Below are 18,793 nucleotides of genomic sequence, written 5' to 3'. Positions count from 1 at the left end.
TCTAAAATATTTTTTTTGTCATTACAACAATGTATTTCACAGTAAATTAAATTTACACACATAAACAAATAAATAAATATAAATAAATAAATAAAAAGACCAATGTTTTACTAATGCATAGTATTTATTTTTTATTTTATTTTTTACAAAAGTGCTTGGTTTATGAACACTTGAAAGAGTCACACAGCCAGTAGTTGTGTAAATGACACAGTTTACATAATACATAATGCAACATAATACAGTTGCTTATGTGGCCTTCTTAGTCAGCATTCCTCGTCTTTCTCCGTTCAGGTGAACAGCAGCATATCTGTTTCGCCAGCCCCTCCTCCTCTTCCTCCTCCTGCTCCTCCGTCATGCTGCTTTGGCCCCCATCCCCCTTCCATTGGCTGCCAGCCGCCTAAACAGCTCCAGCTGCAATCACCACCGCCGCTGCTGCTGCAACGAGCTGCCGGCTATTTGATCACCCCCATCCCGCACAGCCTCTACTTTCGCCGGTGTGCAAGCACAGACCTCTGCCAACACATCCATTATGACGGGCGTCGCGGCTGCCTCCTTCTTCTCCAACGTCTGCCGGTTTGGCGGTTGCGGGCTGCATTTTGATTCCCTGGGCGAGCTCATCGTTCACATCGAAGATAACCACATCGGTGAGTGGCGCCCCGGTTTCGGCCTGCTGTCCCGCTAAGCAGTCGCTGTCAAGCGGCGAGAAGGCGCATCTGTGCGCCGCGCATTTGGCTGGTTTCTATGCAGTGACGCGCTAATTCACTTGCAATAACTGGCATGATTTAAATGATTTAAAATCATTAGCTTTAACTCGGTTTAATAAAGATTCAATAGATACTCATAAGCAGGTTTCAGCGACGGGTGCATGGGTTCGTGCACGGTTACAGACGCTGCTCTGTTTAGATCTAGGCCTGTATGTACTTGTGGCAAACCATATTAACATGTATTGCTTGAAATAACTAATTTTTGTTGTTAGCAGCATTAGTAGTTTTAGGTTAATCAATAAAAGTTATCCAATATATTAGTGACTAACATGAATAATAATATTTTTTTAGTTTTACTGTATTACATTATATATTATAGTTCATGGTATTACAGTATAATGTACTAGAAGTATGTATTCAAATAGAGAATGTTTATTCATGACATAATAGCACATAGTTACTTATATCGGTTCTGGGTTTTAGTATTAATTGAATAGACTATTACATATTTATTAAACACTGTATTCTTGTAGAATAGTTGTTAGTAGACATGGAATACATACCAGCAACAAATGAAGAGTTTGGTTCCAAAACGCGATAAATGGCATGTAAAAAAAAAAAAAAAAAAAATTAGTTCCTGCTAGAGCTGAAACAACGAATCGATTTAATCGATTAAAATCGATTATTAAAATAGTTGTCAACTAATTTAGTCATCGATTCGTTGCTAAATAACTTTTATGTGCCGTAAGCGGCTCATTTCGTGCATATTTCAAATATGCGGTGACCAAAGTGTGGCAGTAATGAGCCACCGGAGGTTTTACTCAGCCCGTACAACAGGAGAAGTAGCGAATAGCCAATAGCTGGCCTTGTTTTATGTCACGTGCTTCCCGAACAGCGTCTCTGCAGCCATAGACATCATATGATGTCTATGTCTGCAGCATTCAGCGTGATGTGGGAGTACTTTACATTGAGCCTTTAAAAAAGAAGAGTAACCTGTAAACTCTGCACTACTGCACTGTTTAAGGGGACGTTCACATATCGCGTCTTTTGCGCGCTCAAGTTCGTTATTTCCAACACCGCACCGCATCGAGTTAAAAACATTTAAACTTTTCAGAATGCCGCAACCGCACCGCGGGTCATGTGACAAGAACTAACCAATCAGCTTCATCCTTTCCCGTAACAACGTTAAAAGCTCAGTCAAGATGAAAGGAACAGCTGATCATAGTTGTATATGGATTTCCATTTTGAAATAAATTTAGTAGCAGAGCTACTGCAAGCGATTTTTTGAGCTGCAAATCCATTTATCCTTTGCTGAAATTTCCGCGTCTTCAAGGAGAGAGCACGTCATGGTTGCTTAGCAAAGGCAGACGCCTCAGGGGCGCTTCTGCGCGAGCGCTTTGGAAAGAAGGAGAAAGCGGTGCTCCTAGCGTTTTCCACGCGTTTTTAGGCGCGATTTGTGAACGGCCCCTAAGACTTTCATTTGTGCAGATTCTCCAGTACAATGTTGTTTGCAAATGTTTAGTCGTAAAAGCTGATAACATTGCTTTTTAACAGTTAACATTTAAAGCTTTACAAACATGTTCTGTGATCAGTTTGTCGTTTACCAGTTCAAAATTCAGTCGTGCAGCCTAATTATGACTGAATGAGAGAGGTAAATGTAGATTTTTGAAATGCACTTTTTTTTCTAAGTATTATTCACTGCTCTTTTTCACACAGCAGGTTTTTTGTGTGTGTCCTATTTTTTTTTCTGGACAACCTTCTGATGGATTTTACTTTAAATTGTGAGTTCCATTCAGGTTTCATGCCATTGGCACTTTTTTTGAAGGATTGTTTACAATTTCACAGCAAAAGCTATAAAGCTTTTTCCCAGTAAATAATAAAATACAATGTACTGCAATTTTATTCGGTTTTATCCTTATTCTTTGTGAAAATATGTTCTGAAAGATTCCTTAATAAGCTTTGTTCGGGATGTTAAACTACTTTAGGAGCTCTAAGGACTGCCATGGTGAAAACATTATTTGAAATCTCCTTGTGAAATTTGCTAGAGTATGGGTCAGTGTTCTGATTGCAGAAGAGTTCGACAAAGGATTACTAACACAATAAAACAACTCCAGGTATATTTTTGATGAGGATATGACAGTGCAAAATGGTTAAAATCTCTTAAATCTATGCTGAATGATAAAGACCATTTATTAATAATTTACTTGGGGAAAAAATGGGAAAAACTAAAATATAAGTACATAAACCGATTAACCGTAAAAATAATCGACAGATTAATCGATTATCAAAATAATCGTTAGTTGCAGCCCTATTTCCTGCTAAAATAAGTGTTGTATCTGGTTGGTATTGAAAAGTAAATTTTTTATTTTACACAAAATTGCATATTCGCAGAGTTATTAGGTCTCCTTTTTTTGCATAATGCAATTTATCCGCTCATCCAATCACAGTGCACCATTCCACCCACTTTAGACAGTAATGGCGGCGCTTTGAATACACCCGGCATCCTAGTTTTCCTCATCTACTTTGTACATTGTGATCAACAAACAAGGGCTGCAGATAAGTCGAATGTGATTGTCATGTGCATCTCGTCAGTAAAGCCGATTCTGTGATTAATAGTACCAGTAAGATGCATTTAATACACAGAGCCGTAGATCACTAACAAGCTACGCTATATCGTGTTCATTAAATGAATCGCATTCGATTATGTACGAGATATAGTGTAGCTTGTCAGTGTTAAGTGTTTTTATTAATGTCATTTATGTGTTTGTTAATACAGCACATAACACTAGTCAACTAAAAGAATGTAACATGGCAAAGATGAATGCACTTTTGGAAGTTGAATGTAAGGGAAATGTCGCTGGAATTTCTGTTGTCTAATGTGATGTTGTTCATGTTCATTTTATTTTATTGCTGTAATTAATTTATAGCATTAACAAGATGACCCATTGAATTCATTTTGGAAGCGATGACTGATGAATGTATTTTTAGTCCAGTGCCTGTACATAAGATAAGTATTGACCAAGTTCAGGGGCTTTCATACGTGGTTCAAATTACTATGTTGTGTATTTTCATCAGGTCAAAATGCAATAAATCCATTGAATCTATATGAAAGTTATTTTTCATATTGATTCAATGGATTTATTGCATTTTGAGAAAAGAATTATAAAATTTTTAAATAAGTTTTTGAAAATCAAAACCTGGATTAACATTTTTAATGTTATAATAACCTAAAGATGCTATGTGAACATTTGAAACAGAACATTTTTACTCAAATTAATCAAAATGTATTTATTGCGTTTTGGTCCAAACTCTTCAAATGTAGAGCTCCAGACCGCGACCAAATGGTTGCATTTTGCAACCATTTTTAACAAAAGCATAACGAAACCATGCTACTTGTTTGAGCTGCACAGCGTAGACCATTTATCAGCTTGGATCAATAATTGAGCGCTGCACAAGCAACCTTGTCTGAGCTCAGAACAGGTTAACTCGGGAACCTGTGTGTTGGGAGATCTAGTGAGAAGCGTTTGAGTTCTGCACAGCACTGACATAGAAAACCACAAAAAAAAAACAAAATACACTTATGTAAAATGTAAAAAACAGACATCAGATTACCACTATAACCAGTAGATGACAGCAGAGGAGCACATTGTATTATGAGTCATTTATTTCTACTTTTTGGTTTATATTTTGAAATGATAAAATAACTATTATAAAATATAAAATCATCAAGAAATCTTATTTTATCAGAGGTTTGCGCTTTGTTGTGTATGAAGTAAGAATAGTCACAAAGTGCCTTAAAAAACAAACTTTCCTTCATTTTGTGACTGAATCACACATAAAGAGATTCCTTTTATAATCAATGAAGTTGTCTGTCAGTTCAGTATAACACTATAGACGAATAATGGTACATTTAATAAGAATACAATATATATGTATATAAAAATTTAATTTTGCACTTTATTGTTAATAAAGTAAATTTTATATGCTTCCCAACTCAAGCTTTACTCAAGTGCTTTACTATTAAATGTGTATAAATGTGAAATAAACAAGAAATTAATGTGTAATATTATTAGTAATTGCATTTATTAATGCAAAACAATAGTAATTTTATGATTAAATTATCTTTATTTTTAATACTCCCACACACCAACCCCCCAGTGCAACTAAATCTGTAGAACTTAGTGGCTGGTGCCATATTGAATATTGAATATTGAATATTTGAATATATGGAATTCAAATATTCTGCCATTTGTTACCAGTAACGTAGATGTCATTATTTGGATGATAAGTCACAAGTCATTATTGAAATAATAAAACTGTAAATATTAAAAATAAATCTTTACAATGGAACACACTGTATAAAGGTTTTAGATAATGTAATGGGCTCGGTGCACAAGATGGCACCAGTGAGCTTTGGCGACGCGATTGTGTGCATACTTCCAGTCTTGAGATGCTTGCATTTACTTTGAGGGAAACTTACATGTGAAACTTGCCTAGATGGATATAATTAATGTTTTCAAATTTAACAGTTGCTAGTGGTATATCAAAGACATGATAAAACATCCTCCCTACGTTGTTGTGTACCTGTTTGTGGAATTTCATCAAGATACAACACAGAGATTGCTTTATTCTTACTTCTGTTGATTATGCGGTTCAGCGTCAGTGGTTAATCAGTCCACTCAAATGCGCAATAATTTACATTTTCAGAGAGCTGATTTTGTTCTGACTATATCTATTAGATCATAAGGTTTCCAACTGTCAAGCGAGACAGGGATTTCTGATAAAGCATGTATGTTTTATTAACTTTAGTGGAACATAATTTATAACTTTTACTGTACAATTTAACGTAATGTAATTATGGTGTCTGCATTAATTAAAAGATCAGTGTTTGCGTTCATGTGTTGATGTGTTTTTATCATTATTTATCTGTTTTATGAGAGATCTGCATCATAAACCAGTATCTGTCTATAAGCAGCGCATGTACATTTTTACAATTTCTTTTGCATTAATTATCAGATAAAACATATACTAAAATTAGTCATGTATTAGTGGTATCATTTTACAGCCTGTTTTTTTATTTATTTAAAAAAAATATGTTTGATGCAAATGTAACTGTGTAAAATATTGAAATATGTTTTGAAAATAATGATGAAACAAACTGATGTATGTGCACAATTGAAAAGTGGACATTTATGAAGATAAATCACAGCCCACGTCTCACAAAGTAAATATTTCATTTAATAAATAATAAAAAAAACCATCAATGTAATACAAACATTTTCGAGAAATAAGTAATTTGTACATTTATATAATTGGTAAGGGAAAAAGACATTATGTAGCTGTGAGTACACACCATGAATTCAGCTTTCATTTTGTGAACAGTAGGTGGTAACATTAGTGTATTTCATTCATTCACTCACCAGACCCAAACATACGTTTCAAATGTACTGGTTCAGTTAACATTTATAGTATAGTAACAATAGCAATGTCGATCTCATTTGCATTTGAAGTGATGTTATAAATCCTGTAAACATATAGAAGGTAATATTTGGATTTCTCCGGTTCTCTGCACTGGTGTTTTTAGCACAACCGGAAGTATCTATGCTCACAATCGCAAGACCGGAAATCCAAGATGGCGGAGCTATGCAACTAGCCCATTGTCACAAGTCACAACTTGTTCCTACTGTATAACTGTCTTTTACAGGTTTCATACTGAAAGGTTTTTTTAGAAAGAGATTATATCAGGTGAACACTCTTTAGGCTATGTTGTTACAGTACAATCCATTAAACGCACTGTACTTCTTTCCCTCACAGACTCCTTTTCATTCCTGTCAAAAATTAAATTAGGCTCTACCTAGGGCTGTGAAAGTCGCCGTGAAAATCACGTCACTGTATACTGCCATCGGCGGTAGTGCATGTGACGTCATGTACTCTATTACTAGCATAATACAAAGTTTTGTATACAAGTGTAATGCAAATTATTTTAATTAGTGTATACACCAGACATTTGAACCCTGTGTCAGTACCTCACAAATAGGACAAGGCAGTTTACCTTCATGGATTTGTCATGTCGTGCCACATCTAATGTAGCGTCACTGATTATAATGAGTTTTATAGCATTTTTAAATTAATCGCCTGCGTTACCGTGCTAATTTTAACACCACTAATATATATAGTATTAATATTAATATTAATTATATATAGGCCTATGTATATTTATATCAACACTGTGCCATCAGTGGTAGTTGTATGGTGTAAATGTAAAAATGGCTTGCCATATCTACCATAATTACATTCTTTATATTGTAGTGTTCTGTATTCAAGCTGTCTGTCAAGACTGTAGGAATGAATCTCTGTTCAGGTGTGCTTGAAGATTTACATACAAAAACTTCCATTTTCAAATTAATCTAAAGTTAGGGAATTGCTATATGAAGCAGAATGAACTATTTAGAGAATAGTTTTTATAGAACCTGTTTCTCGGTTCTGTTGCGGGTCGGTTTTGTTTGGTTTAAGATGTGTGCACTGTTAAAATTCTTAAACTGTAAAAATTCCAGCCCTCTAGAATGGATAACTTTAATTAAAGTGGTGCAGTGTTAAGGTTTAGTGATTCATTGTACATTTTTTAACCACCTTGAATTTAATTACTGATAAAGAAGATCAAGTTGAAACTTTGAAAACACAAAAAAATATATAGATGCTTTAACATGATGATCAGATAGAAAACATTACAGTATTGTCTTTTTGTGAATGCAAGGCAAACCATCTGGGGGGTAACATAGAAAAATTGTTTCAGCATTCAGTGACCTTATGCTGATTGTTTTTATACTTAATATAATATTTGTACGCACTGTTGATCTGTAATGGAAATGCATGAATGTTTATAACTGATATGCAGTGTTTTGCTGTGCTGCTCATATGGCAGTACTTCACTCAGATACTCTCCATAGTGATTGCAACTGTCACAATGGAAGGCATCTGTCAGAATGATATACACATGCACCCCAGTCTGTCTGTCTGTCAGTGTAGCATTATTAAAGATCAGCTTGCTTGATTTCCCTCAGGAGTCACAGATCTAGGGGTTTGACCTCAGAGCTCTTGTTTTAATGAGCACAACAATGAAAGTCCCCCTGGCCCCTAGTATCATTAAATACTACTAATCAATAATAATCCTATTGAGTGCAGACCTCATGCAGTGGTTTGGTTTGGCAGTTTGCCATGAAGATGATTGTTAAAATTCATAATGTAAATGGAAGATGCATGAGTTAGAACTAGTTTGTTTGGACGGTTTTCGATGAGAGATTAATGTTAAACCTTGACGGGGACAAGCTATATTTTAGACCGCTGGTATATAGAGCAGGATACAGTCTGAATTACATCCCATGGTTGTCTCCAACTCTTCCTCTCTTTCATTGTTTTAGGAAATTGTACACGCATGTAACAAATGAAGTGTTGGTGATGGCAGGTCATTGTTTAGGCATTAGTTGATTATTTTACTGACAGAAATTTATAAAAAAAATAATGATGGGAATTGGCAAAATGCTTACAAACCAATATAAAACTAAGTTCTTTAAAAATACAGTGTATGGCCGTGAATGACTTTTGAACTTAAGTGCCATCTCAAAAGCCCTGATGCTGTTTTTAGTTTTGTCTTGTCTTAGGAATAAAAGCCCCATTTAGACTGACTTTGGATAATATCAGAACCATACAAAGGCTAGACATTCATTTTCAGTGTGTTTTATTAGTATTATTAGATGAAATTGTATAGATTATTGTTATTGTGCCTTTATAAGGCTTTATAAGCCATAACCAAATAAATATTATTGGTTTATTTTACCGGACTGATAATTGATTAGGTAAATAATTCAGTACTTATTTGAAACCCTCTTTTTTTTTGCAATTATAGTTAGTGTGTATCATGTGTTCACTACTGCAAACCGGGATTGTGTTGACTGTGTGCCATAATCATCATTAATCTGGATCGTTAAATATGTTGTGTCTGCTTGCAGACATTCATTAATATGCTTAATGCAAGTAAGCTGCTTGAGAGTTATATCATTTAAGTGATGTTAGACAAAAAGTCAGTTTTACACAATTGCTCTTACACATTTACTTCTTGAATATAGTGCGTTACTGCAATGTATCAAGCAATGTCAACTCAGATGTTAAGACGTCATAATATATGGTCTGTCTGTTTCTTTGTTACACCAAGTTTATTCTTGCAATCCGTTTTTTTTGTGTGTAATGTTCTCACTTGCTTATCTTATTTGACGTCCACATAATGTTGTCTTTGTGTTGCACCCCAATTCCTTTAATTTTTTTTATAATCAAAGTGAAGCTACTTCACCTGAATGCAAATGGTGTATACGTATTTTCATTCATTCAGTTATCAAATAAACTGCAGATATTGTAAAATAATTAGATAAACTGCCTGATCCTGCTTGTCCAAGTTTTTCTTTAGATTGATCAGTTTATATCTGTGGGCTACAGTTGCAAGGCAGCCGGTTTTGACAATAGTGAATATAAAGTTACATGAATTTATGTAACATCGCCTCCTTGTGGTGAAATTGTGGTGTTCTTACCACATGACACGCTGGACAGACGTTTGCAGACTGTCATACGATCCGTGCACATTAACATTGTGTAATCCAGTGGTACCAAAAAAGAGCTGTCATGTTGCCCTGTATGCCCTGAAAACTAGATCATATCTTGTGACATCTAATTAGTTTGAATTAAATATGAGAATCATTTGATAGGTATGACAGAGCTAGGTGTCAGAACTTAGTAAAAACACGGACGTTCGTCTTTATACTTTTTAGGGTGTGAGAGTGTGGAAAAAGAGATGCATGCAAACAAACACGAAAAGGAAAGTTCATTGGATATATCTGTTTATAGTTGCCTATGCCGAGAGGAATTTTGCATGATGTCATACCCTCCCGTGATAGTCGGTCCCCCGGGTATCGGACCTGTATTTAGGTCACATTAAGTTGTTGTTTAATGTTATGGCAGTGGACATTTGTTCAGACATGCCCGTTTTATTTCCTATCTATTGTATTTGCATGTCGTAGGTAACAAATGACAAAATTTTAAACAACTGAAAGCCGAGTAACAACACTTTGTTATTGTCTCTTGTCGTCTGCGTATTGAGTCACTGTGCAGGCCTTTTCTGTAAAGCTGACGGCGTAAACAAGGTAACAATGAAACTAAATTAAACTTAAGTGAAAGATCTAAAAGGGTTTTAGTAAAACACTGAAGTAACAAAATATCAGTCCGAGCTAAACAATGCATCAGCGCTATGTGGAACTGTCTACAGATGTTTTTTTGTTTGTTGTTGTTGTTGTTGTTGTTCTCTCGCTAACCTAGCATACGATTTGGGCCATTAAATGTTGCCATTTTATTAATTTAAACTTAAAAATAAAACTATAATATATTCAGAGTCTAGATACGTGAAACTTGGGGCGAGTTTCTTTCAGTGACCAGAAGATGTCAGGCTTGTTACACAAGTCTTTCTTTCTTTCTTTCTTTCTTTCTTTCTTTCTTTCTTTCTTTCTTTCTTTCTTTTCTTTCTTTTAAACGCCATACCAGCTTCTAAGGCTATATTCATGGCGAGAATAAAGTGCAATCAAACAAAGGGCTAGATGATTTTAGATTAAACCACAAGTATGGAAAGGCTTTGTTAATATTCAAATTTTATTCTTTTGAAGCCAAAATTGACTCTTATAGCTAATAATACAGTTTTCATTTATTTATTAAGTTTTGTTGCTATTAGTTGTGAATGAAAAATATATTCATAAAGAAATATTCATAATCTTCTGTTCCTCACTGTTGCTCCTCTTTAGGCTGTTGTTGATTTGCTGAGTGATATTATGGTGAATATTTCACCCATATGTTGTTCTTAATAATTTTTTGGACATATAGCTGAAATTATAGTTGCAATACTAGTTTATGAAAGGTGACAAACCAATATCAAGAAATGATAATTATAATTATAGAAGTTAATTCTGTTCAGCTCTGTTGAGATGATTATCTTAATTAATTGTATGTGTGTGTGTTTGTAAGTGAGAGCATTGCATTAAATGACTCGTCAGGCCTTTTTATGAGGCAATTAGTAAGATCCAGTGGAAAAACCATTATACCAGCTTTCCCCCCCAAACCCCAGTGTGTGTTTGTCTGTATGCAATAATTTGTGCATTTGTGTGTGTGAATCCTTATGTTTTTGCTTCTCTTTGCATGTGTGTGCTCGTCCTTGAGCTTGCTTGTGTTCGTGTGTACTGTACATACGGAAGTGTTTGGAGCATTGTATCCTGCTGAGCTCTGAGAAGTGTAATTACAGCCTCGTTTAGAGTTTTCTCCATCGCCTCCTTCCAGCCAGTCCACCCCCCCTCCCCCTTCCCTCCATCCGGAGACCTGCTGCTATCCAGCGCATTAAAAGACTCCCCTGCTTTTTAATTAGCCGTCTGGAAAACAAACCCGGCATTCCTCCATGCCAGGCTCCTCTGACTTATGCACAGACTCACACTAAAAGGGACACACACATATTGCTGTCTGATGGTTTTTGTCTTGTATTCCACCACATGGTGGTACATTTGCTCTTCTGGTGGTTTCAGAGCCCTCTAAAAAGTTTCCAACTATGCCAAAATGTTCTTTCAGGCATGCAGTTCTGTATAATTTAGATCCACCTGATCTCAAATCAGTGTGTAGGATAGCAGTAAATAGCCCATTGAGGTTTGATAGGCAGAGGATTTAATGATACGGCTGTGAATAAAAGGTATGTTTATGGGAGAAAGTTCTTTTCATGTCCTCACAGAGGGCCCAGTATTATTAGCCCTACATAAAGGTTTCATAGGGATTTAATTCTGGTCATAGCCCATTAAAATGCAATATTACTGCTACTGCTTGGGACACGTGGTGCTTTCAACTCAAGTTCCTGTTGCTTTAAGGATGGTTGTTGTTTGTACTGAATTATGACGGACGTTATTGGAATTTATGATTTTGCTAAATGTGAAAATTAACTCTGGGGTGTTCAGTTTAAGAGCCACTGAATGTTAAAGTGTGTGTGTTTCTTTATGCTTGTATATTTCCTTGCAACTTTTCCTGTGGAAAGATCTTGTGTGCCTCCATTTTCTAGGTGAAAGGAAACCATAAAACTGGAAAACATTAACACTGCCCTCCCTTTACTGTTCTGCACCTGGCACATGAAATTATACCTCACCTCTACACACATAATACTAGAATTAATTTGCTGAGATTTAGGCTTGGTTTCCCAGACTTAAGTAGATTTAAGTAGTTTTTAGAAATATGCCTTAATATAAAAACATTACTATTGTGCATCTTGAGACAAAACAATGAATCTGACGCATTTTAAGATCATTTAGTGCAAGTTTCTTTCAGTTAATGCATTTTAGTCTGGGACTAGTCTTGAGCCTTGTCTATTAAACCGGTCCGGGGGTTAAGGTATAATACACCCTAGAGAGATGAAAATTCTGTCATAATTTTCTCATGCTCATGTTCTTTAAGACCTGTATGACTGACTTTCTTCTGTGGCACACAAAATAGTAAAGAACTGTTCTTTTTCACATAACAGTGAAAGGGAACCAAGGCTGCAAGTAAGATTTTGAAGTATATTCCCTAAACAAATCTATCACATGAGACTTTAAAAGGCTTGGAACATTGCAAAAAAGTCGTATGGGCTACTTTTGTCATATATATAGTTTGAAACTACATGGAGGTGAGTAAATTTATGATGGATGTTTCTGTAGCTCTTTAAACTATAGAAATGCCCATGTTTGCCACAGAATAAAAAATAAATAATTCTGAGGTTAGCAGGTAAAATAGTTTGGAAACGCTAATAAACCACTGATGAAGACCACCTCAGTGGACCACCTGAGATACACATAAGTGTTAGTGTGAGGGTGTGCGTCCTCTTAATGAGTGCAGTCACCAGAAAGTGCTCTGATGAGACATCAAGGAAATGTAGCTACTCTGTGCTATTTTTAAAATCCATTTTGGGATAGTAAGTCATGCTATCACAGATTGTGTGAAATGTGACAGTGCTAAAGATTTTAATTTGCATGCAAGATCTAGCAAGTTCTACAAAGCATTAAGTGAGCGTGTAGATGTTTCTCCATGTTAAAAGAGAATAATGGTTGAGCGAACATGTTGGAATGCTTTTAATGGCTTAGAGTAATACCTCATTTAGACATATGGGACCTATTATATACACTGCTTGTTATACACAAATATAACTGCACACGCATACAATGCAACCCATTTGAACGCAGAAAACCCTGGTTTTCTTTTTCTACTTTCTCCACATAGTCATTGATACCTCTGTAAAATAATCATGCAGAATGTGCCAGCTTATCTCTCTCACACATGCACACACATGCACACACACTAAGCAGTGTGCTTTTGTCTCTTTGTGAGGTCTTCTGTGCACCATTTATGTTTTAATGAGCTCTAAGCAGCAATTAACATCCTACAACTCACACACACACACACTCTCAAATACGTATAGTGTGGTAAACAATGTCTTTGTTAACTAACATATTTAAGTATGTGCATATGTGTACACATGAGACACATGCTGATCAATGTGATCATAAGGGACTCTTTGCCACATGAGGGCAGTCTCAGGCCAAGAATCAGATTACCGGACACACACACACACACACACAGTGTTTGAAGCTTTGCCTGGTGGCCTCAGGCTATGGAAGTTGCCTGCTGTCACAAGTAGAATGGAAAAGGTTTGGTGGTGTGGTGGTTAGGTTGGTCCTGCAGGGCATAAGGGTACTTGTTTGACAAATGTACAGTAAGCACAAAACAATGTTTCAAGCTGCTGCTTTGTCTGTGAGCACCTACAGCATACACAGCTTTTGCTTTGACCTATGTGTGTACTGTACATCTTTAATGTCTGCTTTTTCCTGTGTGTTTTGCAGTCTAATATGATTGTGTTTTCTCTATTCCTCTCTCAGACACAGATCCCAGAGTTTTGGAGAGGCAGGAGCTGCAGCAGCCCACATATGTTGCTCTGAGCTACATTAATAGGCAAGTCTATACTAAGTCTATACTAATTTGCTTGATAAAAAATATGAATAAAAACAGTACCATTAAAAAAGTTTTGGGTCTGTAAAATTGTTAAAATTAATTGTATAAAGCAAGGATGCATACAATTGTGACAGTGAAGACATTTAGAATGTTACAAAAATAAATGAACTATCTATTCATCAAATAATCAAGGAAAAAATGTATCAGTTTCCACAAAAATATTAAGCAGCACAACTGTTTTCAGTATTATTAATGATAAGAAATGTTTCTTAAGCATCATTCAGGATCATGGGACACTAAAGACTGGAGTAATGGCTGCTTCACACCATCACAGGAATAAATTATGTTTTAAACATTGATTTTTTTAAGTTGTAATAATATGCTAAAATAATATTGTATTACTGTATTTTATTTATTTATTTATTACAAATGCAGCCTTTGTGAGCATAAGAGATTTTCAAAACCATAAATGCATCTTACCAACCCTAAACATTTGAACTGTGGAATATACTTTATTTCTATACATTATACACACACACACACACACACACCAAACACACTTTTACATATAAAATGTATTATAACCTAGTCTAACAGTATATATAACATCAAGAAAACTGTGCAACGTGAAATTACACACTTGGGAGGTCAGTAAAGAAGGATGACAGTTGTATTTGACACATATTTTAGTTACCGGTACCCAATTCCAATTGTTGTTTTTTCCGTTTTGTGTAATCACTGTCATTCCAAGAACAATAGTCCTCAGGGGCATCATTACCTGCACATCAATCTATTAACATGACCTTTTGTGTGCCATTTTTCTTTAGGTTCATGACTGAAGCAGCACGCAGAGAGCAAGAAACTCAGAAGAAGAAGGTCCAACCCAAAATTGCAATATCAGTCACTGGAGGTTTATCACGTAACAGTACGGCCACGCCTCCTCGGCATAGCAACGGCAGCCTAACCCCACCCGTCACCCCTCCCATCACGCCCTCATCCTCCTTCCGCAGCAGCACACCCACAGGTGAATGGAGTTTGTGTGTGATATTACACAAGTTAGATTTATATATAAAAAACTATTATTTGAAATATGTCTAACTCATTAGGAGTGTTTATAATACTCGTGGAAAATTAAACGGCTGCTGATTTCTCATGTCTTCATTTGTTTTAATTAAATCTGAAATGTTCTGATTTATTAACCTCTAAATTATGGTTTGTTGCATTTGCTGTCAGAGAGTTAGTCCCCCCCCCCCCCCCCCCAAACCTAAAGCTGTACTAATTGAATGTGTGTCTGTATTGAAAAGTTTCCATTGGTTTAAATCCACGCTAGGGTGACGTCCACACTTTCTGCTGCTCAGCCGCTTCATTTCCAGAAATATTCCAAAAGTCAGAAACATAAATAGCAGACTGCTGGTTAGTTTCAGTTGAAATTAAAGGGAGAAATTAAAGAGGTTTTTGAGGAAAACATTCCAGGATTTTTCTCCATATAATGGACTTCAGTGGTGGCCAATGGGCTGAAGGTCTAAACTGCATTTTCAGTGCAGCATCAATGGGCTACACGATCCCAGCCAAGGAATAAGGGTCTTATCTAGGCAACGATTGGTCATTTTCTAAAAAAATAAAAATGGATATACTAACCATAAATGCTGGTCTTGCACTAGTTCTGCAATGCGCATCCACAAATTGACGACTTCTGCTCGCTGACCACCATTGAAGTCCATTATATAGAGAAAAATCCTGGAATGTTTTCCTTTAAAAACCTTAATTTCTTTGTGACTGAAGAAAGAAAGACATGAGCATCTCGGATGACATGGGGATGATTAAATTATCAGGAAACATATATACTGGAAGTGAACTACTCCTTTAAGTCTAACCTGAACTGTGGCCAAAAAAGAAGACTGAAAAAGAAACACAGGATAATTGGAGCAAAGGGCACATTTGCTTTCTCAGTTCTCATTAGTTCTTTCATCAGCAAATAAGTGACTAATTGAAGAGTTTAACTTTATTGGTGTGCCTCACACTCAGGCAGTGAGTGTGATGAGGAGGAGGTGGAGTATGAAGACTCTGACAGTGACGAGTCCTGGACTACAGAAAGCGCCATCAGCTCAGAGTCCATCCTTAGCTCCATGTGTATGAATGGAGGCGATGAGAAACCCTTTGCATGCCCTGTTCCAGGATGCAAGAAAAGATACAAGGTACTCAGTTAATTTACTTAATACCTTATTAACTTAATACTTATAACGTATTATTGTGGTATCAGATATTAAAAAATATATTTATAATTTGTTTTACACTTTATAATACTAATTAAGATAACATATTACTGTGGTATGATCTACAAAAAAAAAATAAAATACCTGTGGTTGGTCACATTATATGTAATTAAGAAGGTCTCTTCTTGTCATGGTCTGGAAAAATTGCAGTGGATTAGATCAAATGTTGTTGTTTTTTTATTTATGAAAAGTTCTTTAGACTTTCCTTCATTCCTGCTTTTCCTTCTAACTTCCAGAATGTGAATGGTATTAAGTACCATGCTAAAAACGGGCACAGGACGCAGATCCGTGTGAGAAAGCCCTTTAAGTGTCGCTGTGGGAAAAGCTATAAAACCTCTCAAGGCCTTAGACATCACACCATCAACTTCCACCCACCGCTGTGATACACACACCACCACTTTCAAGTTTACCTATTCATCCTTTCATTTCCATTTCTGGATCATATGTAAACTGGGATTCAAATGCTGAATTCATTTTTTGATACTTTTTTCTCTTTATTTGTGTGATTTTATATATACATGTAGATATATTTGTACATTTGCACATTCCATATAAATCATTTCTTTACCGCTTTTTAAGATATCCTTTATTTTATTTGTTTTATTTAAGTGACAGTCACTGATAAATGAAACTTACCGTGCTGAAGATTAGGACATCACATAAACATTTGTTTCTGATTTTAAAGTCTGTTCAGAGAAAATGGTTTAAAATCAGAAAAGAAGAGTTAAGAGTTTCTATGTAATTTCTTTTTGTTCATCAAACCTACTTAAAGTGAAACCTACAGTAGGTATGTTGAAACATGTACATATAAAATTATATAAAGACACATTTATATATATTAGTAGCTAAGTTGTATTATCCAAACGTTTTATTTTCCATGATATATTTTGCAGAACATTTATATAATGTTTTATACAAGAACTTTCTCATCTTTATGGACTCCTTTTTCTAAATTACATTTCATATTTTTATTTGCTTTGTAGAGAAGTAGTCTTTTTCAAAGTAGCCTTTGAATCGGAAGGACATCGATCTCAGGTCACAAATTACAGCTGCCAACTTTCAGACAAACCAACAAGGAAACAGGAAAAACTCACTTCCTCTCACTTCGTTCCAGAACATTCCACACTGAATATCAAAACGGATGACATTACGGAGTGTAAAGTTACCTTTCCTGATTTCTTTTGCATGCAGCTGGCATGCAGGCAGTACCTTCGATGTGAAATTGAATTCTCTGCATGTGGCCTTCTCCAGACGACTTCAAGCGGTTACATGACGTAGACATGGTTTCTGTCTAGTTGCATTCAAGTTCTGAGCAATATTTTACATCATGATCCCGGAATGAATACGCAGTATTGTTGAAGCCAATAATAATTGTATTTGAAATGCGCAGTGCAACGACAAAGAAAGGCAGATTTATTCTGTCCTGTTATCCTGTTATGCCAGCAGTGCAGAAGTGCCAAGTTATTCTTCCCCAACTGAAACAGAAACATGGATGATCTGCCAAACACACAACGGGTCACATCTGGTTATCCGTTTGGTGCCTGTTAGTGGAGGAGCCTTAAAGAAGAACTACTCTAAACTACTCTTTGTGTACTCAGACTTGCAGTATTTTTTGTCAGTTTTAGCTTGTATGATCTTTATCACGATTGTTGCTGTTGTTTATTTTTGACACGTTTGGGACTGTCCTCGTGGTTGTGTTTGTGTAAACATATTTGTTAGCCCTCTGCTTGCCTTGTATCGTAGGCTAAGGCTTTCTATCATGACACGACCACTTATAGCTGCTCTGTTGACTCTTGGCTCGTGGTTTTACTATTACAATCGTTGTTGTCAAAAGTATTATACCATTACTTTATATTGTTACTGCTAGTATTACAGTTCGATAGTGCCAGATGCATAGCTATGCCTGAATATATTTTCTCAATTTTGATTTTTGAATGATTTTGCATTGGTCCTGTTCTTGGCCAAATAAAGCCTACCACAGTTTACAAAAGTAAATTGTCTTCAGCAAATGTTAAGAGCTTAAACCTTCGGTGCAAAAGAAGCTTTCCTACCCACTAGTCTGTTTTTCTTGGTTCGGGTTGGTTGAATGAAACAACATGGACCAAAAACGGCGAAAAACTCCAGATATGAAGTTTGGAAAAACAAGGTGCTGTTCAATGATGGTATCAGATCTCCATGGTTCTTTGAAATGTATACCATGGTATTTATATGGTATTCTATGACATGTCTATAAACATTATAATACAGGATACTTTTTTGTTAGTGGTGCTAAGATGGGACATGGAAATTCAATATGGAAAAAATATATTTCCATATTTGGACCAGGATCTGTATTTAAACACTAATTTCTTGGACTATTGCCATGACTTTTTTGGGAAAAAGAGGCTTGAAGTTGACTGAATAGATAGTTAATATCATTAAGATGCCAAAAACTTGAGCTAGGGAATGAAGGAAGTATTGGATGCCTATCCATGAGTGACTCATTGTAGATGACTCACTGTCCTGTTATTTTCCAATTCATCCAGTGTCATGTTTGTTTCTATGTGTGTATTTTTGGACGCTGTACCAGTAACCACATTTGTACCTCTCTTTGGCTACGGAGTCATTTGGTCTCAGCTTTGACACGCAAACTAGAACCTGTTAAACGTGATTTTATTGGAAAAGATCAGAGTGAATCCTTACACCTACAATGTAGTAATGTGACCAAGATGCATTTATTTTGGAGGGAGTTTGATATACTATATAGTGAATGTATCGTATTGCAAGTCTTTT

The 18,793-nt window shown here is 35.8% G+C and overlaps 1 protein-coding gene across 1 annotated transcript; it reads left to right on the top strand.

Moving 5' to 3' along the window:
* Window positions 1–405: 405 nt before the first annotated feature.
* Window positions 406–16,594, top strand: LOC132104158 (juxtaposed with another zinc finger protein 1-like). The gene is made up of 5 exons (XM_059509417.1): window positions 406–644; window positions 13,676–13,748; window positions 14,576–14,772; window positions 15,774–15,943; window positions 16,258–16,594. Exons 1-5 carry the CDS (start codon window positions 530–532, stop codon window positions 16,402–16,404), a joined length of 702 nt encoding a protein of 233 aa, XP_059365400.1. The 5' UTR covers window positions 406–529; the 3' UTR covers window positions 16,405–16,594.
* The last annotated feature ends 2,199 nt before the right edge of the window (window positions 16,595–18,793 follow it).

This window comes from Carassius carassius, chromosome 25, assembly GCF_963082965.1.
Source record: "Carassius carassius chromosome 25, fCarCar2.1, whole genome shotgun sequence".
NCBI classification, from domain to species: domain Eukaryota; kingdom Metazoa; phylum Chordata; class Actinopteri; order Cypriniformes; family Cyprinidae; genus Carassius; species Carassius carassius.
This window is presented reverse-complemented; position numbering and strand designations above follow the sequence as displayed.